At 44.9% G+C, this 26485-nt stretch overlaps 2 protein-coding genes across 2 annotated transcripts in view; both read right to left on the bottom strand.

Moving 5' to 3' along the window:
* DMBT1 (deleted in malignant brain tumors 1) overlaps positions 1-23837 on the bottom strand; it is a 42736-nt gene extending 18899 nt beyond the window's left edge. Inside the window, 5 exon segments of the mRNA XM_072871475.1 lie at positions 4-323; positions 3434-3745; positions 4301-4606; positions 15639-15656; positions 23693-23837. Coding sequence (XP_072727576.1) covers positions 4-323; positions 3434-3745; positions 4301-4606; positions 15639-15656; positions 23693-23837 — 1101 coding nt within the window.
* LOC140655835 (scavenger receptor cysteine-rich domain-containing protein DMBT1-like) lies at positions 17821-22895 on the bottom strand. The gene is made up of 6 exons (XM_072870809.1): positions 22864-22895; positions 20702-20852; positions 20166-20377; positions 19725-19897; positions 18654-19042; positions 17821-18135 (listed from the first exon to the last, which is right to left on the bottom strand). The coding sequence occupies exons 1-6, from the start codon at positions 22886-22888 to the stop codon at positions 17850-17852; spliced, it is 1236 nt and encodes a 411-aa protein (XP_072726910.1). The 5' UTR covers positions 22889-22895; the 3' UTR covers positions 17821-17849.
* Positions 23838-26485: the final 2648 nt, after the last annotated feature.

Below are 26485 nucleotides of genomic sequence, written 5' to 3'. Positions count from 1 at the left end.
AACAATGGTACCTGAGCACACAACACCAGCGTCTTCATGGTGGCCACAGTTGTGGACGCCCCAGCCACTGTAGCTGCACTGAAAGAGGGAGGACTCAGTCCCTGTGCAGTGCACGTCGTCCAGGTAGATATTGCCAGTGCCTTGTCCAAAGTAGGCATTTGATGGTGCAGAAACAGCAAAGCCGCATCCCAGCTGCCTGCACACGACCTCGGCATCGTTCAGGTCCCAGCTGTCATCACAGACGGTGCCCCGGCCCCCGTAGTGGTAAATCTCTACGCGCCCCTCGCACCGGTTCCTGCCGTTCACCAGGCTCAGGGAGGCACCTGGGGAAGGAGGAGACAGGGAAAATGTGGGAAAACCCTCCAGCACGCAGGCGCTTTCTCTCGCCGGGGCACTGGCAACGCTCTACGAGTGTCAGGCCACCAGGACTGTCACCCTCTGCTTAATTAGGCTGGGCGTTTCCCTGGCTCTGCTCTCCCATGGAGAAGACCGACCCCCACCCTGTGAGCCACTACCTGCTGCCGCCAAAAGCAGCGGCCAGAAAAGGTGTGACAAATTCAGACCCACCTGGAGGAACGGATGCCGTGAAGATGCCTGCGGTCGTGGTTGTGGCAACTGTTAGGGGAGGAAGAGAAAGAAGCAAGTGAGGACCTTGTGGATGAAGGAGCAGGGCCAGGTTTTCTCCCGGCGCTGGGGATGCTGGTGGGCGATGGAGAGCTTGGGGGTCTCAGGAGGGTGGTCTTCCATGGTGGGAGCAAAGGAAAACACAATCTTTGAACACGTCTCCAAAACATTTTCTCTTGAGGCAAACACGTGCCAATTTCTTGGTTGCCCAGACTGGTTGTAGATAGGCCATCCCTGGAAACATTCAAGGTCAGGCTGGATAGGGCTCCGAGCCATCTTCTAGTTGAAGGTGTCTCTGCTCATTGCAGGAGGTTTGGACTAGAAGACCTTTAAAGGTCCCTTCCAACCCAAACCATTCCATGATCCTATGATCCTATGATTCTACGATTCTCGTTGTAAATGGCTCTTTCTAGAGAGTGACTGAATTTGACAATGCAAGTGATAAACAAACTCAGATGAGGTACGTTTTCCCTAGAGAGATGGATCTTTTGGGACACGGTGCAATCCACCTTGGAGCTTTGCTCTCTCCAAGTTTGCATGCCACATGCCCGATAGCCCCAAGGGCATGACTGGCAGACCCGTGCCCTGCCCTGGGGTGTGTGGTTCACAGCACCATGCTCCTACGTGTCCCATCTGCCACCGGGCAGCTTCAGCCCCCTGAGCTGGGATATTCACCAATACAGCCCAAGAGTAACGCATAGAGAGAAAACCTGAAAAAGCAGACACTCCTGGAGACATTGGCATTGTGGCAGTTTGGGTCATGATAGCTCTAACCGTGAAGGGAAGAAGAGAAAGAAGCAAGTGAAGCACTTTTTATCTTCTGTCCTGGTTTTGGCTGGGAGGGAGTTAATTGTCTTTCTAGCAGCTGGTATAGCGGTGTGTTTTGGATTTAGGATGAAAATAATGTTGATAACATGCTGGTGGTTTAGTTGTTGCTGAGCAGTCGAGGACTTTTCAGCTTCTCATCCCGTCCTGCCAACGAGGAGGCTGGAGGTGCACGAGAAGCTGGGAGGGGCACAGCCAGGACAGCTGACCCCAACTGGCCAAAGGGCTATTCCGTACCATAGGACGTCCTGCTCAGCATATAAACTGGGGGAGGAGTTGGCCGGGGCACGGCCGCTGCTCGGGAACTGGCTGGGCATCAGTCGGTTGGTGGTGAGCAATTGTTTTTCATTTTCCTCACTTGTCTTTCTTGGGTTTTCTTTCTCTCTCTTTCTGTTCTTTTCCTTTTCATTACAAGTCATGATTATGATTATGACTAGGATTGATATATTTTATTTCAATTATTAAACTGTTCTTATCTCACCCCACAAGTGTTCTCACTTTTGCTCTTCCGATTCTCTCCCCCATCCCACCGCGCGGGGCGGGGGTGAGCGAGCGGCTGGGTGGTGCTTAGTTGCCGGCTGGGGCTAAACCACGATGCTTACGACGCGAGCCTCTGGGCCAGTCGCAATGGGGTGCTTTTGCCAGTCGTTCCCGGTTAGGCTCCCTTCGGCCTCCAATGCAGTTAGCTGTTGGGATCCCCCTGTCACTCCAGAAATACAGATGGGTTCTGCCCCTGCCTAGCTTGATGGCATTAGGGTGCACCGTGCACCGGTGTCTCCGAGAGCCTTATCCTCCTGTGGGTCTGATGCGCCAGGCCATCGACACCACACAGTCCAGTAAACTCGGTTGTGCCTTTGCTCCACCTGCCTGGAGGCAGGGCGCCTCTAGTCCTGCTCATAGTATTCGTTACCCACTTCTTGTAAATACGAGTCAGAGTTCCTTCATGAAAACCAGGAGTGAGAGCGGCCCTTCTGCTCTGTCTGGGGAACTGTCTACTGCAAACTGGGGCAGCAATTTTCCTGGAAGAACCCCCTTGTGTGATTGTTTTTCCTTGCAAGTCACATACCCGTGCCTCCAGGGTCGAGGTAGGTTTTCCATCCCACTTCCTCATGGCCTCTGCGTGGTCACGCAGGTAAAACCATAGGGTGCCCCGTGGCGTGTACCCTCTATATCCTCTCTCTTGAGCAGAAGCACCCTGACTCCTAATGGCTGAGATACTGGTCCGTACAGGTGGAGAGCAGGACCCATCCTCTTTGAGTTGCCGACGTCATATTTGAGCGTGATGTCATATGGCAAGGACAATCCCTTTGGCCAGTTTGGCTGTGCCCCGTCCCGGCTTCTTGTGCAGCTGGCAGAGCAGGGCAAGTTGAAAAGTCCTTGACTAGTGTAAGCGCTACTTGGCGACAACTGAAACATCAGGGTGGTATCAACATTATTCTCATACTAAATCCAAAACACAGCACTATACCAGCTCCTAGAAAGAAAATTAGCTCTATCCCCGCTGAAACCGGGACAAGTATGTAGGAATTAAACAGTTAGTACCAATACCAGTTAGGACCAATAATGATTTTTTCCAAAAGTATCACAATGTGCAAATGATACAGCTCCAACCTAGAAACTAGTAACAAATAGGCAGCCCAAGTAACGCATCGGAAAGGTGAAACAAGCAGACGCACCTGGAGTAGTCGATGGAGGGGAACAGTGCTCATGTTTGTGGCATCTGTTAGGGGAGGAAGAGAAAGAAGCAAGTGAGGACCTTGTGGATGAAGGAGCAGGGCCCGGTTTTCTCCCAGCGCTGGGGATGTTGGTGCCAGCCTGTCACGTGGGCGACGGAGAGCTGGGGGGTCTCAGGAGGGTGGTCTTCCACGGTGGGAGCAACCAAAACCACAATCTCGGAACACATCTCCAACGCATACCTAATTGTGGCTACCAAGGGCTACTTTCTGAAAGCATCCCGGTATTTAGGAAGGAAAAACAATGGTACCTGAGCACACAACACCAGCGTCTTCATGGTGGCCACAGTTGTGGACGCCCCAGCCACTGTAGCTGCACTGAAAGAGGGAGGACTCAGTCCCTGTGCAGTGCACGTCGTCCAGGGAGATATTGCCAGTGCCTTGTCCAAAGTAGGCATTTGATGGTGCAGACACAGCAAAGCCGCATCCCAGCTGCCTGCACACGACCTCGGCATCGTTCAGGTCCCAGCTGTCATCACAGACGGTGCCCCGGCCCCCGTAGTGGTAAATCTCTACGCGCCCCTCGCACCGGTTCCTGCCGTTCACCAGGCTCAGGGAGGCACCTGGGGAAGGAGGAGACAGGGAAAACGTGGGAAAACCCTCCAGCATGCAGGCGCTTTCTCTCGCCGGGGCACTGGCAACGCTCTACGAGTGTCAGGCCACCAGGACTGTCACCCTCTGCTTAATTAGGCTGGGCGTTTCCCTGGCTCTGCTCTCCCATGGAGAAGACCGACCCCCACCCTGTGAGCCACTACCTGCTGCTGTCAAAAGGAGCGGCCAGAAAAGGCGTGACAAATTCAGACCCACCTGGAGGAACGGATGCCGTGAAGATGGCTGCGGTCGTGGTTGTGGCATCTGTTAGGGGAGGAAGAGAAAGAAGCAAGTGAGGACCTTGTGGATGAAGGAGCAGGGCCAGGTTTTCTCCCGGCGCTGGGGATATTGGTGCCACCCTGTCACGTGGGCGATGGAGAACTTGGGGGTCTCAGGAGGGTGGTCTTCCACAGTGGGAGCAACAAAACCACAATCTCGGAACACATCTCCAACGCATACCTAATTGTGGCCACCAAGGGCCACTTTCTGAAAGCGTCCCGGTATTTAGGAAGGAAAAACAATGGTACCTGAGCACACAACACCAGCGTCTTCATGGTGGCCACAGTTGTGGACGCCCCAGCCACTGTAGCTGCACTGAAAGAGGGAGGACTCAGTCCCTGTGCAGTGCACGTCGTCCAGGTAGATATTGCCAGTGCCTTGTCCAAAGTAGGCATTTGATGGTGCAGAAACAGCAAAGCCGCATCCCAGCTGCCTGCACACGACCTCGGCATCGTTCAGGTCCCAGCTGTCATCACAGACGGTGCCCCGGCCCCCGTAGTGGTAAATCTCTACGCGCCCCTCGCACCGGTTCCTGCCGTTCACCAGGCTCAGGGAGGCACCTGGGGAAGGAGGAGACAGGGAAAATGTGGGAAAACCCTCCAGCACGCAGGCGCTTTCTCTCGCCGGGGCACTGGCAACGCTCTACGAGTGTCAGGCCACCAGGACTGTCACCCTCTGCTTAATTAGGCTGGGCGTTTCCCTGGCTCTGCTCTCCCATGGAGAAGACCGACCCCCACCCTGTGAGCCACTACCTGCTGCCGCCAAAAGCAGCGGCCAGAAAAGGTGTGACAAATTCAGACCCACCTGGAGGAACGGATGCCGTGAAGATGCCTGCGGTCGTGGTTGTGGCAACTGTTAGGGGAGGAAGAGAAAGAAGCAAGTGAGGACCTTGTGGATGAAGGAGCAGGGCCAGGTTTTCTCCCGGCGCTGGGGATGCTGGTGGGCGATGGAGAGCTTGGGGGTCTCAGGAGGGTGGTCTTCCATGGTGGGAGCAAAGGAAAACACAATCTTTGAACACGTCTCCAAAACATTTTCTCTTGAGGCAAACACGTGCCAATTTCTTGGTTGCCCAGACTGGTTGTAGATAGGCCATCCCTGGAAACATTCAAGGTCAGGCTGGATAGGGCTCCGAGCCATCTTCTAGTTGAAGGTGTCTCTGCTCATTGCAGGAGGTTTGGACTAGAAGACCTTTAAAGGTCCCTTCCAACCCAAACCATTCCATGATCCTATGATCCTATGATTCTACGATTCTCGTTGTAAATGGCTCTTTCTAGAGAGTGACTGAATTTGACAATGCAAGTGATAAACAAACTCAGATGAGGTACGTTTTCCCTAGAGAGATGGATCTTTTGGGACACGGTGCAATCCACCTTGGAGCTTTGCTCTCTCCAAGTTTGCATGCCACATGCCCGATAGCCCCAAGGGCATGACTGGCAGACCCGTGCCCTGCCCTGGGGTGTGTGGTTCACAGCACCATGCTCCTACGTGTCCCATCTGCCACCGGGCAGCTTCAGCCCCTGAGCTGGGATATTCACCAATACAGCCCAAGAGTAACGCATAGAGAGAAAACCTGAAAAAAGCAGACACTCCTGGAGACATTGGCATTGTGGCAGTTTGGGTCATGATAGCTCTAACCGTGAAGGGAAGAAGAGAAAGAAGCAAGTGAAGCACTTTTTATCTTCTGTCCTGGTTTTGGCTGGGAGGGAGTTAATTGTCTTTCTAGCAGCTGGTATAGCGGTGTGTTTTGGATTTAGGATGAAAATAATGTTGATAACATGCTGGTGGTTTAGTTGTTGCTGAGCAGTCGAGGACTATTCAGCTTCTCATCCCGTCCTGCCAACGAGGAGGCTGGAGGTGCATGAGAAGCTGGGAGGGGGCACAGCCAGGACAGCTGACCCCAACTGGCCAAAGGGCTATTCCGTACCATAGGACGTCCTGCTCAGCATATAAACTGGGGGAGGAGTTGGCCGGGGCACGGCCGCTGCTCGGGAACTGGCTGGGCATCAGTCGGTTGGTGGTGAGCAATTGTTTTTCATTTTCCTCACTTGTCTGTCTTGGGTTTTCTTTCTCTCTCTTTCTGTTCTTTTCCTTTTCATTACAAGTCATGATTATGATTATGACTAGGATTGATATATTTTATTTCAATTATTAAACTGTTCTTATCTCACCCCACAAGTGTTCTCACTTTTGCTCTTCCGATTCTCTCCCCCATCCCACCGCGCGGGGCGGGGGTGAGCGAGCAGCTGGGTGGTGCTTAGTTGCCGGCTGGTGCTAAATATCAACACGTCATTAAACTTTGAAGATTACCTTCTCACATCCGCACATTTCACTTGAGGTAACTGTTTTACAAATGAAATACAAAACAACAGTGAGGAACTTGTTACTACATAGACATACTCATTCCACGTGGTAGTGGATGTGGTGGACTACTACAACAGCAGACTGAGACTCACAGCTTTGGAGAAGACAGACAACAGAGGTGTGGTGGAGATTTGTGGAAAAACGAGTTTTAAGAAAGGAGTGTGTTGTATATTTGGCACACTGATATGCATCCGGTGAGGATATAGAGGCATGCTTTCCTCTCGGACATATTAGTAATCACTTTTAAAAATTTCTTTATTAATCTGCTCAGGATAAACTTTGCTATTAATATTTGCCGTACTTCCCTGTCTTACCACTCTTAGGATTATGAAAATCAAGGGCCAGAGCCTGTGCATTGTATGTATGCCTAAGTGTCACAGTAATTAATTTGGCTCTGAAAAAAAAATATATAAATAGATATATATTGGTGAGGAACAAGTGATGATTGACCTGACTGTCAGAAATGGTCTTCTATGTTTTTTTTTTCCTCTTTGCTGTGATGACATACATGTTGTTCTTTGCTGTGTGATTTGTCAGATAAATGCAAGACTATTTTCAGCGCTAGGTCAGGTCAGATGTGATTTTGTGTAGCCACAGCAAGTCTTGAAAAGCTCCAAGGATGGGGATTCCCCAGCCTCTGTGGCAGACCTAAGTAGCATGTATGTGTAATGTTTAAACATTTAAATAAATTTTAAGGTAGCTCCCTTCTGTCAAAATCAATTGAATGTGGCTTATACATGCAAAAGTCAGAGGGGAGGGCAGTGCCGCATCATAAGGTCAATCGGCACGAGAGAACATCTTAGAAAGCATCGTACAAGCATCACAGTGTCGTATGCTCTTGTACGCTAAAACTGTGGCACAAAGTCTCTGGGAAATGAGAGGTAATTAGTGGTGCCATATTCCATAAGGGCTTGGTAGCGTCCCAAAATTATCTTTTCAATTAATAAAAGACTGTAAACAGAGATAATGGAAGGCAAATCTGCCATGTAGCACACTGATCTTTCATACATAGAGGTTTGGATTAATGTTCTGTCAGACCAAACAGAATAGTTTGGATATTTGACTAATATTTGAGTTTTCTGTGGTAATTCTTCGTGTGTATTTGCTAGCAATAATGGACAGAAGGTGCTGGTAGCTAAATAAACCAAGCATAGCACAGACTTATTGTCATCAAAATAAAAAGAAACAGCCAAAGTTTACAGAAAGATGTGACTGGGTGGGAGTAAATTAGAATATTTCTGGTACTTCCTTAAATCTACACTTCTAATTTGAAATGCCCACAGTATTTTTAGTTGTTGAATGCATGTCATTTACCTGCAATTGTGTAGGGTTTTTTTGTAAACTTAAATGTGTAGTGAAAAACATGTAAAACAAGTGTAAAGAAAACTTGCTAAGGTATTAATTTCATATCTATCAATCTAAATCAATAAAATCAATCTAATAGGAAAAACGTATTCATGATTTTCATGTAAAAATAAAGTAGTGACACACTTAGCCATAGTCCATGGTCTGATACAGCATTTTAGAAGTGGTGTGTATTTCTCAAACCTTTTTTATTTTGAGTAGCAAACACAAAATACTTGGTAATTCCCACACATTCAAAAAGTTACTTTATACAGTGAGACAGATATCAGACTTTAATGTAGAATGAACAGCAAACAGTGATCACAATATAAACTCCTTCACTTCCAGGCTAGATCATGTAAAATCTATTGGGCTTCATGATTAAAATATATATTCTTGTAGCAGGGGAAACTTTTTGGAAAGCCAGAGTAACTTTCGTTAAGTAATGGTTTGTGCATTCTTCAAAACTGCACAGCTTAATTTAAAACAAACAAGACCCCCCCAATGCTCCCTTCAACCCTCTCCAGCTGAAGTGCTTTTCTTTAAGAAGTGATGTATAAAGCCACGGGTTTGAGTCACACTGTTATGTTATATAACATATAGTTTATTCAAATCATCCTTCATCTGAATAATACTCTGTAATTCATTATGGATGTGAGTCAAGATGCCTGCAAAAATTTCAAACTTTGGTTTGCTTTTGGTGTTACTTTTTGGGTTTCTTTGTTCCATTATTTTATTTTTCTAAATGTCTCTTATTCTGATTTCCTTGGCTTAGTTTTTGTTTCTCTGTTTTCTGTTGCTATAATTCAAGCATTTTGTACTGTCTTTCTGAAAACAGTGGGCAAAATATGCCATGCTCTATATCCTTCTGTCCCCAGCGATATGATGGATATTGTTTTCATATGTAGAGCTGCAAAGAACAGTGAACAGACACATGTCCCAGACATAAGAAATTCCTAGCAGTAGCATAACACTTCAGATCTCTTCCCTGAAGGAGTGAGAGTTAAGCCTTTTTTTTTTTTTCTTGCTCTTACAAGTGCCTGAGCCTGAATTAAAGCAAAGAAGTCACCATGCCAAGGCAAGCGAGAGGCTGGCAGGCATGATACAACTCAAGAGGTGTTTGCAGGGAATAGTAAATCCAAGAATTAATCCCTGTAAAATATCAATAGTATTCAGAAAGTCCTCAGCAATGCTAAATATTGGTTTCTGAGAAAACTCAACCTACCTGAACACTGTTCTGATTTGCATGTGTAAATGTGCAGACTGGATTATTACAGTCTCCAGGTTTTTATTCCACATGCGTGAAAGTCTTAAGGGCACAACTTTGAGCAAAATGCACACATCTGGGACTTCGTGGTACCGTACAGGATAGCAACTGTGTCTTGCTATTGTGCTTCCATTAAAGCAGTTCTATGTAAAGTTAAATAAGTATTGAATGGTTCCATGTGCATCTGCAAGGTTGAATTTGAAGTCTTTTAAAGCAAATATGCATTGCAGCCAAAGAAACTATATTCCCTCTTAAGTCCATACTGAAAACCACAGATTTATAGGAACTATTCAGTAGTATTTTCATGGTAGTATTTTTTAATGTATTTGGTTTTAACTATGCTACAAGGCACTACTGCAAAACAGTTAGAGCAATATTAATTTCTTTGCACTAAATTTACTTCAACATGAATAATAGTTAATCACAATATCAGTTAGTTCATATTTTTAATAAGACAACATGATGCTATCTAATTTCAGTCTGTCTTACTTCTAATCTTTGCACAAAGTTGATTATACTAGCATGTGAGTTACATGTATGGAACCAGTGTAGAGGACTAAGATGTCCCCTTTTTCCTACCTTTTTTGGAAGAATGTTCTTTAAAGATTTTAAGTGATTTACCTGAGGTGGCATCCAGGAATGCTGTATTTAAGAGGAATAACCACAGCAAGTTCTTGGTCGTACCCATCTTGTCAAGAGATGCCAATAAAGCAGAGCATCCGAATTTATACTCTGCATCTGTAAAAGGGTGAGGCTCCCAAGGTCAGTCTGACCCATGTTACATGTGATTTCTTATGCAATATTTTTATGACTACCTGATCTTTACAGAATGATTATATAAGAATGGTAAAGTTTCCATTTGCTGGATAATTTGTGCTACTGCCCTTATTATAAATTATCTTAACTCTATGTGCAGGCCCAGCATTACCTTTGGAACCAGACTGGTGATTCTATGTGTTTCTTTACCCCCACCATCCCAATTTTATTTATTTACTGCTTGTAGCTAATGACTCAGTTAAGCAGACTGTAATGCATTGCCAGGTGAGGCAGCAAATTCATAGCAGGCTTTCTGATAAATCCTTCAGCAGAGAGCCCTGGTCTCATAAACGTTTATATTTCTGATGGTTTCCACTTAAAATTACAGGCTTGTTTCCCTGCTGCTTGTACACAAACAGCACATCATAAATGGGATTACGTCCAGTATCAAAAGTAAATTAACACCAATTATTTGTAACATACCCTAAGTCGACCTCATCTGGGGGCCTTTGTTGAGATTGCTCTCCTTTACCAATGTCTTCCCTCAATCTACTGCTATGCTCCTTAGCTGAATTTGCCAAAAAGACGTCCTTCAATCCTTTGAATCACGAAGTTTATAAAAAGAGAAAGAAGTACGGGTTGAAGTAAAATCAAAAGTCCTGTTGAAATGGTTTTCTTGGTTGGTCTATGTGAAGTCTTAATGGAGTTATAGATTGCTTAGGGCACCACAGCCCATAATCCTATCCTGCTAGTCTGTTTGCTGGAGTCACTATATTGCACTTCTACTGTTTCTCCTCATCTGATGAGGAGAAATACAGGCCAGCTAGAAACAGGCCAATTGTTGGTCTAATACTCTATTCATTACACTTCATCCAGGCTGTACCTATCTGTTCATTTTGACTATGATACAAATGGCAACCAAACTGCAATAGTTGACATAACTCATGATTCCTGCTGGTATTTTCCAACCTTCCTCCTGCAGAAAAGCACAGCTTGGATCTAGAGACAAAGGGAATAAAAAATCCTCTTTCTGCAAAGGTTCATAGTGCTAGAACAGAGGAAGGAAAGACAAAAGACCAGAGTCCAGAAACGGAATCAGAAGCTGTCAAAGCAGTCGTTGAGAAGAGCAAACAAACTGGAGGACAATGGTAAATACAACTGATTGTATTCATATACATTCATAAAGAAACGTAAGCCTCAACATTGCTATTCACAGCTCTACTGTTCCTGACTTCTTGACAAAAGCAAAAACAATACCATGTGCTCAGTGGAGTGATCACACAGTCATTGAGAAGGAGCTATGGGGTCATAATCCTGCCTCTAAATTCTTGAAAAATAAGACCTTTGTACATACCCAGGAGCCCAAGCAGCTAGAAAACAGTTTTGCAGAAAAGGACCTGGGGGTCCTGGTGAATGAATTGACCATAAGCGATGGACCAAGTGAATGACCTGGTGAATGAATTGACCAAGGACATGATGTGTCCTTCCAGCAAAGATGGCCAGTGGCATCCTGGTGCTGCGTTCAGAGAAGCGTTACCAGCAGGTCAAGGGAGGTGATCCTCCCCCTCTGCTCAGCAGTGGTGAGACACACCTGGGGTGCAGGTTCCAGTTCTGGGCTTCCCAGTACAAGAGAGACATGGACATATTGGAGCAAGTCTAGCAAAGGGCCACTAAGATTATTAAGGGACTGGAGCATCTCTCATATGAGGAGAGGTCCAGAGAAGAGAAGGCTCAGGGGGATCTCACCAATGTGTACAAATACCTGATGGGATGGAGTAAAGACAGAGCCAGACTCTTTTCAGTGGTGCCTGGTGGCAGGATGAGAAGCAATGGGCATGAATTGAAGTACAGTAAATTCAATTTAAACATAAGAAAAAAGAACTTCACTGTGAGGGTGGTCAAGCAGTGGAATAGGTTGCCCAGTGAGGTTATAGATTCCTCCATTCTTCAAGATATTCAAACCCAACTGGACACAGTCCTGAGCAATCTGCTTTCTCTGATCCTGCTTTGAGCAAGTGGATGGACTAGGGGATCTCCAGATCATCCAGCCTTAGCTGGTCTGTGACACTGTGAACAGAAAATTTATGGATGACATCAAGGAGATTGAAGAACAGAGGAGGACTAAATGCACTGTGGTTAAATTTATCTGCAACAATTAAATCTGCTAGTATGGTTCTTTAACACAGACTTGGCTGTCAAAGTTCTTGCCAGGTCTCACCAATTCCAGCTTCCTGATGCATTTCTGACATTTCTGACCTATGTCTTCAGGTTTGATAACAGGCACCTTTGATTTGCAGGTGCTAAAATGCCAGTGTCCTCTGTACAAAATACACCTTAGATTACCTCTCTTTTCTGTTGTACATACTGACATCAAAGCAGCAGGAAGTTTGCTGCAAAATAAAGTACCATAAAAAGCTGAAAATGACCTGATGTATGAGGCTGCATTCCTGACAGCATATCAGCAATCCTTTGCTGTTCTCATATCAGTAGGAAATGGAAACTATTGCCTCAGCTCTTGACCACGTATCACTGAGTCCCTAGCAATTACCTCCTTATTTTAAAAGTCACCCATTTCATGCTCTTTACACCTCTTTCTCATTGCCCTATTTGATTTAAATTCTTCTGTAGATCTCTAGTCTGCTCATCTCTAATTTCTGTGCGCTGCTCAGCTGCACCTCCCACATTGGGCCTGGTAGTGTCCAGTAAGATTGCAAGACCTCTGGCAAAAGCAGGATGAAGCATGGAGGAGGTGGCTGGCAACACCTAGCCAATGGCTGAGCAGAATTTCACAGTGCTTATAGTTAATTACTGATACATAATTCATACATTTTTGGATACTCATGTTCTGTGAGCTTCCCTGTACTACCTGCCAGTTTCAAGGAACTTCCTACATTTGCAGACTCTGGGCAGCCAGGGTCCAACAGAGGTGATTTGGGAACATGTAGCACAGCTGCCTTCCAGTGATATGCTTGGGATGTGGTATGTACAAGTAGTCTTCAAGGATGCAAGCCAACCTGCAAGCCACTCTCCCATCGTATGACCAATCCTGCACTTCTCTCGTGACATGATACATGTGCATTTTGGTTACATAATGAATGAAGGTCCTCAACAGTCAGAACAGCCTACACTTGAAGGGTTTCTGGAAAAGAGCATGAGTAGAACCTCAGTGAAGGCTTCTTATGGGCCATATCTGCTCCTGTCTTACATTACCCTACAGCTGCATCATTTCCCACTGCTTTGTATCTGATCCTCAAGCCTGGCTTTTGCTTTCCAGCCTCTTTTTACACTCGTCTATTCAAACCATCCTTAGTTCTTTGAAGCATTTTTAGTTGAGTGATTTTTAGTCTTTAAGTAATTCCAGTTTCCTTTCTAAGCTTTGCTGAGATAAAATATACCAGATGTGGGGGAGCTTAAGGCAGCTGGCTACTGAAAGAGAAGGTGTGAAACGAGAAGACAACTTGGCTCCAAGACTTCCAACTCTCTTCAGTGTTACCATCTGTTCACCTTCACTTCCTGACTTTGCCTTCAAGCCAGGAGAAGGACCACCAGGAAGGAAATGATGCTGCTAGTTGCCAAAGGGAATTGGTCAAGGAAAGTCATAGCTTCATGTGCAAAAATACCTAGATACATGAAAAGCCACATGCGCTCAAAACAGACAGAGTCCATCAGAGGTGTTGTACTGCAGGTGTGTGCTAGGTGATTTACGTATAAACCCAAGGAAACTATACAGGGAAGTAATATGCATTTCTTTCTGTGTGAAAGATTATTTAAATTTAAGACACAGAAAAGAAGTCAATCATTTAGCAGTTTCATGGTAATTACTTTCAGCACCACTTATAATGTGTTGCTCAATTTTTATGCTACTTTACAGCTGATACAAACTGATAAAACAGCAGTCCTCCTACAGAAAGGTAAAAGTGACCTGTATATACCATTTTGTCTAAATGCTTTTAACCATTCCAGCTCCTTTCAAGAATTTGTTTCCATGTCTGGTTTTAGCTAGCCTTCATATTTTTCCCTTTGTTCTCACAACTTAACAACAATAGTGCATTTCTGAAGCCTTTAAATGACCCTGTGAACTTCGAAAATGTATTTAAAACTAATTCTCTGGCCACAATATGATATCTTTGTCAAGGACTTTTTGTTCATCCTGTATACCTGCCAGAACTTGTCATCATCCAAAAAATTATCTTAAAGCAATTTTTCTTCTGGTTAAACATAGAAATGCAAAGAAAAAGCTGAATTAAGCTACTTAAAAATTAATACATTTTGTTTACTGGGAATGTTATTGGATAAAAAAAGTGTCGCTAAATTTTTGATATGTGTGGTGTTTAAGGACATTCAAAAGCTAATAAAGTAAGAATTTATTTTTGTGACGTAACTGTAGTACTGGGTTTCAGTCCCATGTCTCATCATATTTGAGTTTCAAGTATATGTATGTGCAGAGAAGCACCTGTGGTTCTAAGGTAGAGAAAAAACACATTAAAGTTACTTAATGCTTTTAATCCTAAAGAAGCCAACCAAACTAAAGGTCTTGATTCCCAAAGATATAAGTCTACAATGCCAGCCAGTGCTGGTTTTGATGATTTCCCCACTCAGCCCAGCTCATGCAAGGTCTTCCCAAAGATCCCCGAACCGGTAGCCTGGACAGCAGATGTCTACACTGTGCTGCTCAGTGCAGTGTCTCTTTCAGGAATTTTATCTTCTTTCAGAGGTTAAAAACCAGAAGAAACAAAGGGCCATAATGGAAAAGTCAAGATGACTGCTTTTAGATTTTCTCTGCTCAAGGCCCCAAGCATTTATACCTTTCATACAAAGGTTGTGTGCCTTGATTTGTTATTTAAAGTAGAACTAGATTGTTGATTGTATCTATCATATTTCTGAACACTTCTTAAAACTTTTTGTTGCATTTCTTCCTTGTACTAATCAAAGATCTGAAAGGATTGAGCAGTTTGACTTAGGAATGTGTAGTTTTAATAGTTAAAATCCACACCAAAGAAAAAATTATCAATTAAAAAAAAATTTCTTCATATCCCCAGTCTAATACCCAGTGCAACGTGACCTAGTTTTCTGAGCCCTATGTTTTATTTTCTCTGAATCACAAATGTAGCAAGATGGAATGCCATTTCCTTTTTTCTTTCTTTTTTTTCCCCACCTAACTGGGCAGATAATTTCTGCCAGTGTGCTTTTTATAATACGAGGGGTGCCCTGCATGGGATAATCTGAGGCAACAGGAGCATAGTGCTTACTAAATGGATGGGCAATGACAAATATAAGTACACCTCACCTGTTCCTCTCCCTACCCCCCATTACTAGGCATTATATAACAATTTGTAGACAGGGAAAAGAAGTTAGTGAATTTTGCCATACTATATGAAGTCAATTTTACACATATATTACTGTATTAGGTATTGCACTATGTATTGACATTGACATAACTGGGAGCCAAGATATGTCGTTAAAATGAAATATTAGAACAAGCAACAAAACTTTGCAAATGTTTAACTAAGCTATGTGAATAACTTTTTTGCTATGAATAGTCTCCCAAAATCTTTGAAAATTATCAAGGTAGTTAAATGTTTGCCTTATCCTCTGCAAGATCAGGCCTCCAATACACTTCTCAAAATCCATTCTGAAGATATTTGCTGAAATGCTTACTGGTCAACTGATGCACTCAGTTCATAAATTTCACAACAAGGGTGCATATCGAGGGCAACGTACCTCAATGTCCACATTGGAAAACTCCCAAAGGTGAAACCAGACTGTGCTATGCCTTTCTACAGAGCCTGGCACAACTGGGCATCACCATAGCAATGCCAAGCAGTAGGTTTTGTCCTTTAGCATGAAGAGAAAACACAGCAATGCTCTCGGGAGGTCTAAGCAAGTGATGAGGTCTCTGGGCTTTGCTTGCCATTACATAAAGAACAGCTAAGCATTAGTATAAAGAAGAGAGCCTAGAAGTTGGCTGTAGCATAATGCATAGGCAGGCACTGGCCACATTAACTGACTGCCTAAGTACTCACAGCCTGCTGAAAAGGCTAGGCAAGGCTTAGCTGCCTAACTCAGTCACTGCAGACCTTGCAAACATATCTTTGTTAGATAAGAGGAATTTTGTATTGGTATATTTGTCTAAAAAACACAGAAGGAAAGAAAAGGAGGAAAGGTGATGGAGACACCTTAAAGTGAGGTGGTGTAAAATATCTTATTTCGGCTTTCACTGACATTCAGTTTTATTAGATTGATTGTAAGCTCAACAAATATGGTCCAAGAACAATGCAGATCTATAGAAATGTTTTAAATACTCTCAAAAGATTCTGCATTGTGTTTGCAAGTTATCTGTCATAAGAATCTCTTACATCTCATCCCCTGTATGACCTATATTTTTTTCCTGAGGATTTCACTGTGCTGCAACTGCCTTTCGCTTTGGCATTCCCTGGTTCACGTGAATACAATAATACAATGAATCTACTCTGTCTTGTCATAAGGATGCATGAGTCATCCCTTAAAAAAGAAAAAGACAATAGCCATTGACTTATTCCATTGTGCCCTTTGTAGCTGCCACCCTACAGCGTAGGAAGATTGGTGTAGTATTGAACCAAGAACTTGAGCTAAGAATAGTAATAATATGGGCTTTTACTGAACTGACAAAAAGCCTTGAAAGAGAAATAAATACTAACACAAGCCTTTTCAAATGAGAATTAGCAGATCACTTAACGGAAGAATGATTAAAAAAAGAAAATGTAGGAGTAGATGTTAGTTATTAACAATTATTATTTATATTTACTAAGAGCACTTCAATGACTAGTACCTTTCAGAAATACGCAGATGGGCTCCGTTACTGGTTGTCACGCAGCACACATTGTGTGATGCACTCACAACTGCTGTATGGAAAGGAAGGACTCTTGGTCTTAATTTACATCTGAGGAAGCGGGAAACAAACTCATGTTTGGTGTGGAGCAGGAACTGGCTGTCTGGGTTCCCACAACCCAGGCTGTATTTTTCACTAGCAGAGTCAATATATCCATCTTGAGAGGAGGAAGCTGATGATTCAGGTACTGTGTTAGGATTTGAGAGCCTAATATTGCAGGTGGCAACTAATTTGAGGGTTGTTATTGGGCTGCAAACTTTCCCTGGTCTTCTGGCTGCCTTCAATGCTGAGTTGTTATGTCAAGCCCACCTCTTCTCATGAAGTGAGCCATCACCACAGAAAGCCTTTCATGCTTGGATTTTAATCCTGAATTGTCAATGAAATTACTCAATGCAAGAAAATTACTCAGTCCATCAAATTACTCAATCAATGTGATCAGCTGCAGGTGTTTACCAAGGCTTACATGATCTGGTATGGACTTGGTTTCTTCACTTTAAGTTTCAAAAGAAACCCAACAAGAGTGAAAACCAACTGCCAGGGGCCTGACAGCAGTAATAAATGGTACACGAGAAACATCATCTGGAGCAGGAGCTGAATTAATGTTCTCCTGGATGCTAAAAGGGTCCAGCTCTGGGAAGGATGAGAGGACCTGGTTACATTTGATCCCTCATCTTGTTATTTCCAAAACATTAAAAATGTTAAAAAAGGACATTCTAGATCAGGTTTAAAGATCAATCAATTTCTTGCACTCTGATACATCCTGGCTACTCCAGATACGCATCAAACAAGGATTATGTTAGTAGAGCTTGTTCATAAAACTTAAACTGCAACTTAAGTGTTTCAGTTTTACCATTAAGAAAACAAACAACAAACAAAAAGCTTAGAGATCGCAAATTTGTCTGGGAAGCTTTCAAAGTGGCTTTTCGGACACGGCAGCTACAAGTCACAGGCAGTTTGGGAACAGGTGAGTTCCACAGAGCTGCCTGTGCCCTGTCTCATCCGACTCCCCACGGAGCTGCTGAATTAGCATTTTTAGGATGTGCAGACAAAGAGAACTGATGTGAAGTGGGATTAATAGGCAAGAGTCAGTAAGCACATTCCTAACGTTTATTGTCAAGCTGCTAGTAATCCAGCAGCAACACAGTTTCACGCAGAATTAAATTGGCATTTAAAGATGCTATCTGCTAAAGGAGACAAAGTTTTATTTAAAATCACGTGCATTCCTATTCTCAGCAGCAGCTTCCTGAAGCTGTATTGGGCCAGCAACAACGGTCACGCTGTCTTGGCCAGCGCTTGCCTCTCTCTTGGACGTAGTAATACAACCTTGGTAGCATCTGGAAGAATAGTCATGGGCCCTGCACACCACTAGCTCACACTGCAGGTAAACCAATGGATTGTTATGAATAAACTGGAAGGCATTGAATTTAAACCGGACCACGTGTCTGTAGGGTGAATAATATGTAGCATAGGTAGAATCTTGAACACACCTAAAAAGAAAAAACCTCTCATGAATACACACTGCAATCAGTCATTTACACACAATATAACACGTAACATGAAAAGTGATTTGTAAACATGATGAAAATGGTTCAGAAACCTGCAATTAGGAAAAGCAAGATGCCCTTCTTTGGCAGCATTGAGCCATGTTACCTCCCTTCAGCCTGTTGTGTGTCTAGTTATCTAGTGTTTGTACATTTTTCTGAAGGTGAGTTAGCCTTACCTGAGATACGTCACTGTTACCTCTCCGATAATAACAATCCACGGTGAACTGGCCATAGCCATTTAGTCTATTTGTCATTTTAAGCTGGGGGGTGTGTGTTATATTTTGGGTCAATCCATCCCCCTTCCCCCAAATGCCTATGTTCATTAATTAGTTAGAAGCTGACATTAATGTATGCTGTATTCACACTATCCCATTAAAAAAAAATAAAAAAAGAAAAAAGAAAGAAGATATATAGGGCTTCAAAGGCAGTTCCATCTGTTAGTGTAATGCACAAGAGCTTACCCATTCCGAATTATATCATAGGTTACTGTCGTAAAATTGTGGGGAGTGGGAGATGCCACACATGTGTCCACAAACAACACCAGGTTTGAATCCGAGCTGTGCAGGTAAGCTTCAAGGAACAAATTCTGGTTGATATCAATGTAGTATGGTGAGTCATTCACTGGCCGTGAGAAGGATGCAGAATGATAAAATGTAAGGTTTACATCATATCTGCCATACTGAGTTTCATTGACTTCAAAATTGTCCTCTGCAACATACATTATTTGTTCCCATGTGTTCTGGAGCATTTTGCAGGTGATATGCAAGTGAAGATTTTTATTTCTTGTGATTAGAGCACCAGAAGAGGATCCTCTAATAAGGTTGGAATAGATTATTGTGTTGTTGTTTCCCTGTTTGGCATATAAAATGAAATGCAAAGTTAATTCATATAGTCAGGTTTCCTATTATGCATTCTAAACTTTACCATACCCTTACAGCAATGTGCACAGTGAATGCATTATTTCCCAGAAAGTCTGCTGTGGAGAAGTCTGAACCTAGTAATTTCTGTTCTCAAGGTAAGAATCTGTAATCTACAGGTAATATTCAGTGACTACAACGTGGACGTAGAAAACTACTCACACTACACGCAGACCTAACTACTTAAATACAACGTGTACAATTCTTTGAACATCAATGCCTGAAGGATCTGGTCCAGCACAGTATTTAAGCTCAAATCTGACCTAAACCACAATTGGTCATATTTAGTAAAGGCTTTGAGACCTTTTTAACCACCACACTCAGCTGGGGACCTTGAAAATGCCAAGTATTTGCTTCCTCCCACACTTTATTCCTTAGAAGATCAATAACGGGCTATAAGTGAATGCTCTGGCAGCAGATGCAGGAAATATGAGTGTTAATCAACCTTATCCCTCAGGAGAGGGAGAGGCAGCGCATAACCACCCAGACACTTCCAGTCCCTGCAGACCTCGGTATAGCTTTCAGTTTGTGCTGGTTTTCAAAATGAATTCTTCGGTTTGAATTTGTACGCACTCACAATATTTGCATATTCTGTTGAAACATTTAAAGTCATACCTCTCTCACTGTGCCGCAGCGAGTGTACGGTATGTCGAATATAACATACTCTGATGTAATGCTGGGTTTGCAGTAGGGGTCATTCAAGGAGAGCTTCCAGGCAGAGTAGCCTTGTGACTGAAGGTAGTATCTGCTCACAACTGCATGCATGTAGTCTGGCAAACACAACAGTGCTAGCAGGTGGCAAAGAAAATATGTTACAAGCTCGTTGAAGTGACTGGAAAAGGTTATCCTTAAATAAACACTATCTTTTGCAGAAGCAGCTGATATTGCAGAAGGAGTTCAGAATCCAGACCATATACTTGCATCTCTATGAAATGCTACAGATTTAATTTAAAATAACATGAACTGGGTGATTCATTGGAGTGGTACGACAAGATTAACAATCAGTGAATTAGCAAATAACTGAGAAGCAGGTTTCTGCTTTAAACATGAACTTACTAGTGCTCTGATCTGCTGGAGTGGAATAATAGGCAGCCTGAAACCCCCGGTATGTGTATCGAGAGTTACTGTAAAATCGGACAGTCAGCAGGTTTGCGGAAGATGTGTATGTGCGAAAAGAACCAGAACAAAATTTCCCAAGGAGAGGAGAGGTCTGGAGTGGCCCATCGTAGACTTCCACATAGTCAGACAGGCATCTGCCACCTTCCATCCTGGGGAGCAAACATGACTATTTAGTTAAATGCTTCATTTTTTTTTTTTTAACTTTTTCCTGTTTTTTTTTTAACTCAGATTAAGTGTTCATAGCAAAAGAGTACATTTTAGTGATATGAGTATCAAGTCTTTGGAACAGAAATTACAGCCTCCAATTTCTGTCTCATTAGATGCCAGCCACATTATTGACTAAATAAACAAAAATGAATACATTTTTCATCTCGGATGTACTAAAATCTCTGAAAAAAATCCTTGAAATCAAGCAGTAAGTCCAACATGTCGATCCCATACATCATCTTCCCAAGTAATAAATTTTTACTTACTGAACATCACTAAACGCGAGTGTAACATAAAAGTTGCTCTTTACTTCTATTTCCCAAACACAGTTGGCATTGTTTGGATAATTTCTGGGGTAAAATGGACTCTGTAATGTCCCAGATGGAGAGGAAAGCAAGCCACCACAAGAATAATTTTCTGCAGAGAAAAATATGAGAAGAAAAATATACATAAACACCATTTAAGGTTGCTTTTGGAATATGTCTATGTAGAGTTCATAAGTCTAAAATTTAGAGGCAGTGACTTCTACCAGCTTCAGCGGTCTTTCTGTTAGGTTCATATATCATCTGAATGCAGATTACGAGATGCTAAGCACACTGAATAGCTTTTATAATGCTGATCTTCAGTGTCTGCACTAGCAGGATACGAATATTTGTCATAGAACTGCACATCACTGAGGCTGGACCTCTGGAGGTCAGCTGTTCCTTGAAAGAGAAAAAGCCACAGCTGAGCCTGGTTTGCCTCTCTTACAATTGCTAATGACAAAAGGGAAGGAAAAAAAGATCAAAATTATTTTGTTTCCAAATAAGAATGCTGACAAATATCCAATTCATATACATGAAGACCTTTTGTCACAGTCAAAAAACTGTACGCAATTTATATATAGATCAGTTGCAGCCTAATGAAATAACAGGGGAATCAAGATCTAAGAAAGTTTAGCAGTAAAATAAAGTCATGGACTTCTAGGATACTTTTCAGTACAAGCTCAAACGACTGCAAGAAAAGAGAAATGTCTAAATAGACATAATCTTTTGAATTGTATTCCAAATTAGAAAAAATACACATTTACTTCTTTTAACATAAAGAATGAACAAGAGACCTACTGAGGTCTAAGAGATTTTCAGTTTTTATTTTCAGCTTTCAGCAAACATGAAAAGAACCCTTTCCTCACTAACTGACCTTACATTCACTATGTGAACCATTAAACTTCCAAAATACACATGTCCTGGTTTCAGCTGAGATTGAGTTAATTTTCTTTATAGTGGCTGGTATGGGGCTATGTTTTGGATTTGTGCTGAAAACAGTGTTGATAATACAGAGATGTTTTAGTAGTTGCTGCACTAGCCAAGGACTTTTCAGCTTCCCATACTCTGCCAGGTGCAGAAGAAGCTGGGAGGGGACACAGCCAGGACAGTTGATCCAAACTGACCAAAGGGCTATTCCATACCACATGACGTCATGCTCAGTATATAAAGCTGGGGAAGAAGAAGGAAGGGGGGACATTTGGAGTGATGGTGTTTGTCTTCCCAAGTAACTGTTACGCGTGATGGAGCCCTGCTTTCCTGGAGATGGCTGAACACCTGCCTGCCCATGGGAAGTAGTGAATGAATTCCTTGCTTTGCTTTGCTTGCGTGCACGGCTTTTGCTTTCCCTATTAAACTGTCTTTATCTCAACCCTCGAGTTTTCTTACTTTTGCTCTTCTGATTCTCTCCCACATCCCACCAGGGGGGAGTGAGCGAGCGGCTGCGTGGTGCTTAGTTGCCTGCTGGGGCTAAACCACGACAACGCACTATCCTCAAATTATGTGCTTGAACAAACAGCTGAAATAGGAATTAGTGGAACAATAATACTTATGAAGTAGACGAAAGCAATGCTTCCTAAGCTCTTGTGAAATTACTGCTCGACTGCAAAGAAATAAGTGACTCCTCTGGGAGTGAAATCACGTGCACTGGTATTTTTGGATAATCTGAGGCATTATTTCTTCGTTATTAAATGAAAAGGAATATGCCCCAAAATTATGAGTGGTAACATTCCTCCCATTGGCTACAACCATGACCAAGCAATTCCTCTGCCTGCACTTGCACACACACAGCGCCAACACAAACACATGAGCCTTTCCATCCAGGGACCCCACCTTAGATGCTCCCTATATGTTCTGCCTGAAGATCAGGACACACATTTTCACTGTGAGGGTGACTGACCAAGGGCACAGGTTGCCCACAGAGGTGGTGGACTCTCCATCCTTGGAGACAGTCATGAGCCATCTGGACACGGGCTTGGGCAGCCAGCGCTAGGTGACCCTGCTTTAGGCAGGGGGTAGGACCAGATGACCTCCAGAGCTCCCTGCCAACCTCAGCCATCCTGTGATTCTGCGATCCATAACCGGGGGCAGGAGCTAATCAGACCCCTCAGCCCCTCTGGACCTACCTGAGGTCGATGACATGGTGGGCATCAAGCTGGAGCTACCTGGCGCTGCAGGGAGAGAGCAGCAGGTGAGCGAGCAGCGTTTTGCCTAAGAGGAACAGCCTGCTGGGAGTCACCCCTCTCCAGAGGGAACCCCGGGACACTGAAACCCAAGACCCACGGTCAGCACTGTAACGTGGCAGGACGGAGCATGACGGCTGCAGTACCAACCGCCCCAGCACTTGCTCAAGGGCATCACCACTGCGGCACCATGAAGACCCCTGCCAACCCTCTCCCACAGAAGAAGTGGCTGCTCAGTCCCAAAGGATTCCAAGCAATCCCGCATCTCCCTGAGCGTCAGGGATGTCACCGGGCTCTGTAATGGAGACAGAGCATCCCAGACGCCGAGCACCCCAAGGAGAAGAAGGATGTAAACAGAAATCTCTGGTTACCTGTTGGCGGAGGCACTGTTAGTCCTGAGTCTGGAAGGAGAAAACCAGAGGGTGTGAGGCACTGGGGCCCCTTGGCTCCCAGCAGAGCACATACATGCTATAAGCTCACGGAGAGGTACAGCGGGACCCATGCGGAGGACGGCCTGGCTCAAAACCGACCCCCTCCTTGCACCCTGCCCTGTGCGCGAGCCGTCGCCTCAATCCCAGATCTCCCGAGCACAGTCTGCCAGCGCAGGCACGGTGCTCCCTCTGAAACACAGGCCCCTGCGTCAGGGACACGGACCCACGACCCACTGCTGCCCTGCCGAGCACGGAGCAAGGGCTGGCCAGTCTTTGCCCAGCCTCACACAAACTCCAGATGGGTTTTCTTCAGGAACATGACACCAAAACGCAAAACCCACCTGAGCATATGACAGAAGCGTCCCCGTGAGAACAGCCAGAGTACTCCTTCTTGTAAGGGCAATACCACAAATAGTCTTCAGAGCCCGCACAATTCACCTCCGTCATCATGTACGGGTACCAGCCGCTCGAAGGGAAATAGTGCATCACACCAAGAGGCGAGCCGCAGCCAAGCTGCCTGCATGCAACCTGGGCGTCTTGCATGTCCCACAGGTACCCACACACTTTAGCCCAGCCTCCAAAATAGAAGACTTCCACGTTGCCTGCGCATCTGTTCGGCCCACCGGTCAGCTGCAGCAACAGCTCTTTGGGAGACACAAAACCCTTGGTCAGGCCAGCAGTGCTCTGGTTTCAGGCAATGACATTTGCTGACTGATGCACGAGAAAGCGGGCAGCGCCGGTGGTCCGGGGAGGCCCACAGGTCTTTGCAAACCAGCTCTGGCTTGCGCACACCCTGGGAAAGCCAAGGGGGCCAGCACCTTACCCCTGGGATGGTGGGCCGGTGCTCTCAGGCTTAGCCCCTGCATCCCGGCAGAGCGACGGGAGAGCGCAGGCTCCCCCATCCTCCCCGGGCACGGCTGCCCCCCGACACCCAGCGGCATCCACCCGCAGCACAGCGCAGGGCCGGCAGCCCGTTCTTGGGCTCCCACGCTGGGGGACGGAGAGGCCGGGGCAGCAGCGGGCACGCACAGCCCTGGGGCCACGATGACCTGGCAGACGAACTCACCATCAGCTATGACCTGAGCTGCGGAGGAGAACAAGCAGAAGCAAACACACAGAGAGCAAGCGAATTAGGACAAATCTTTTGGGAGCCATTAGCCCGCTTTACCCTTTCCCCAGTGAGTCAAGTCAAGTCCCCAGTGAAGGGCACAAGCCACAGAAGATCGCTTTCTTCCTAGCATGGCTGCTGGCTGCTGGGGGGCAGAGCCATTCCCCAAATCCCAGCTCCCAAATAACTTTGTTCTCGCACGCACCCCCGGCCCCAGCATAAAGCAAACACGTGAGCTTGTTCATCAGACAAATGCCTTCCCAAGAATCAATACGATGGTAAAAATATGAAGCTATCCCTATCGCATAAAGTAAAAATCTGATAAGTTCTACTTACAGGTAGTGGTCTCAGTTGTTGTTGGGGGAGCTGTACTCGTTGTTTCCTCTAGAGAAGAAAAAACACACGTGATACCATGTAGGGAGGTCAAGAAGGGAAACAGAGTTTGAAACTTCCCCAAACACTGTTCCAGCCTCTAGCAATTTGTGGCTGACAAACTTTACATCCAGGAGGTTACTTGCTATCTTAGTAGACCTCAGCAGCTTTTTCCTCCATTAAACATCAGATCTCTTTGTGAACGCACCAAAACCTGCAACTGGCCCAGAGAGTGCCGCGTGCCCTCAAAGTGAGAGGAGTCTCTCTCCGCTTGCTTTGAACAAGGTATCGTCATCTGCCGGTTTCACCTGATCCGATCAGAAGTTGATGGCTCTGCTTCTTGCATGAGAAGAGGCTGTGAACAACTGTCTCCTCCTCCCTTTCTCCATACCAAGAACAACAAAGCTGCCCCAAAAATGTGAACAGAAATGAGGATGACAGAAAACTCTCTGGGGAGCTGGTCAGAGCAAGGCCAGTGAGGAAGGCAGGCTGCAGATCCCAGTCTCTTCCTTCATTTTGCATGGCTGCAGACAACGACTGGGTGTCCAAAAGCTACCTGTGACAGGTTTTGCTCCCATTCCCACCACACTGAAGCTACTCTCCTTCCCTTCCCATTCCAACACCACTCATTTCACCCATACCTGGCTGCTAAGCCCAGCTGGGGGCATAAACTCTGGGTCAGAGAGGAGGGAGCTTTCCCTGCGAAGGCTCCTGTACAGGACACTTGATGGAAAGCCCTCCAGGCGGCACCAGCAGATCAGAGGTGTCCCGTGGGACAGGGCTCTGGCAGGCCGAGAAAGGTGATCTCCTTCCTAGTGTTTCATCTAACCTAGACACTTATGTTTTCTGAGGTAGGGCTTCATGGGGTTATTCAAGCCCCGGGGGAAGGCCAGCGTATAGACCACCGTTACCCTTCTGCATCAGGGCTGACAACTCTCCAAACGTCCTCTCAGAGAAAAGTTTAAAATGATTCACAGTAGGAGAGTTTGGCTGCTTAAAAACGGGCTTCAAACTATAAACGGAGTTGTTCCGCTGTTTGACGTATTTTAAGAATTGCAGTTACTGCAACAGAACTGGTTTCCGTATTGCCTTAAGCCCAGTGTCACCGTATTACTTTGTAAGAAAGAATTGCAGTTTTGAAAAAGATGAGCTGATGGGTCTGGTAAGACAAGAGCACGCGCGGTAGAGCGTGGAAAAATTAGGCCGCAGGACCAGGCGAGAGCACCGATCCTATCATCACAATGAATAAGGGCATTTCAGAGGGGGGCAGTGAGGTCCTGCTCTGTCTCTGTCTAGGTCGCTGCCAAACAGCGTACAAACCTGTCTTCAGTTAACATTTGCCTGTTCAAACCATGGACAACTTTCCCCTGTGCTTTCAGATCCTCAGAAACTGCTGCATTTATACAGCCTCCGCTTTTCACGCGGCCTTGTTATCCTAAGGTTTTAGCCCAAGCACTGGTTTAAGCTCTTCACTGCAGCAATGACTTGCACTCTTTCTCGGAGAAGAGCGACATATGTACAATTATATGCTGCATTTTAAGTGCCTGCGTGTGCTGCCATGTGCTGCATGAGCTACCTGGTGCTGCCGGGAGAAATCAGCAGGTGAGTGAGCAGCATTTTGCCTAAGAAGAACAACCTGCTGGGAGTCAACCCT

The sequence above is a fragment of the Ciconia boyciana genome, chromosome 8 (assembly GCF_034638445.1).
Source record: "Ciconia boyciana chromosome 8, ASM3463844v1, whole genome shotgun sequence".
NCBI lineage: Eukaryota > Metazoa > Chordata > Aves > Ciconiiformes > Ciconiidae > Ciconia > Ciconia boyciana.
The sequence above is the reverse complement of the archived record's forward strand: the minus strand, read 5'-3'. Positions and strand labels throughout refer to the sequence as shown.

Coding starts and splice junctions, on each gene's coding strand:
- LOC140655835 (XM_072870809.1), bottom strand. CDS start 22,888: ATGCCCACCATGTCATCGACCTCAG. Junction 20,378..20,701: donor CTCGCGTTTAGTGATGTTCA/GTAAGTAAAAAT, acceptor TTTGCTCCCCAG/GATGGAAGGTGGCAGATGCC. Junction 18,136..18,653: donor TATGATATAATTCGGAATGG/GTAAGCTCTTGT, acceptor TTTTCTTTTTAG/GTGTGTTCAAGATTCTACCT.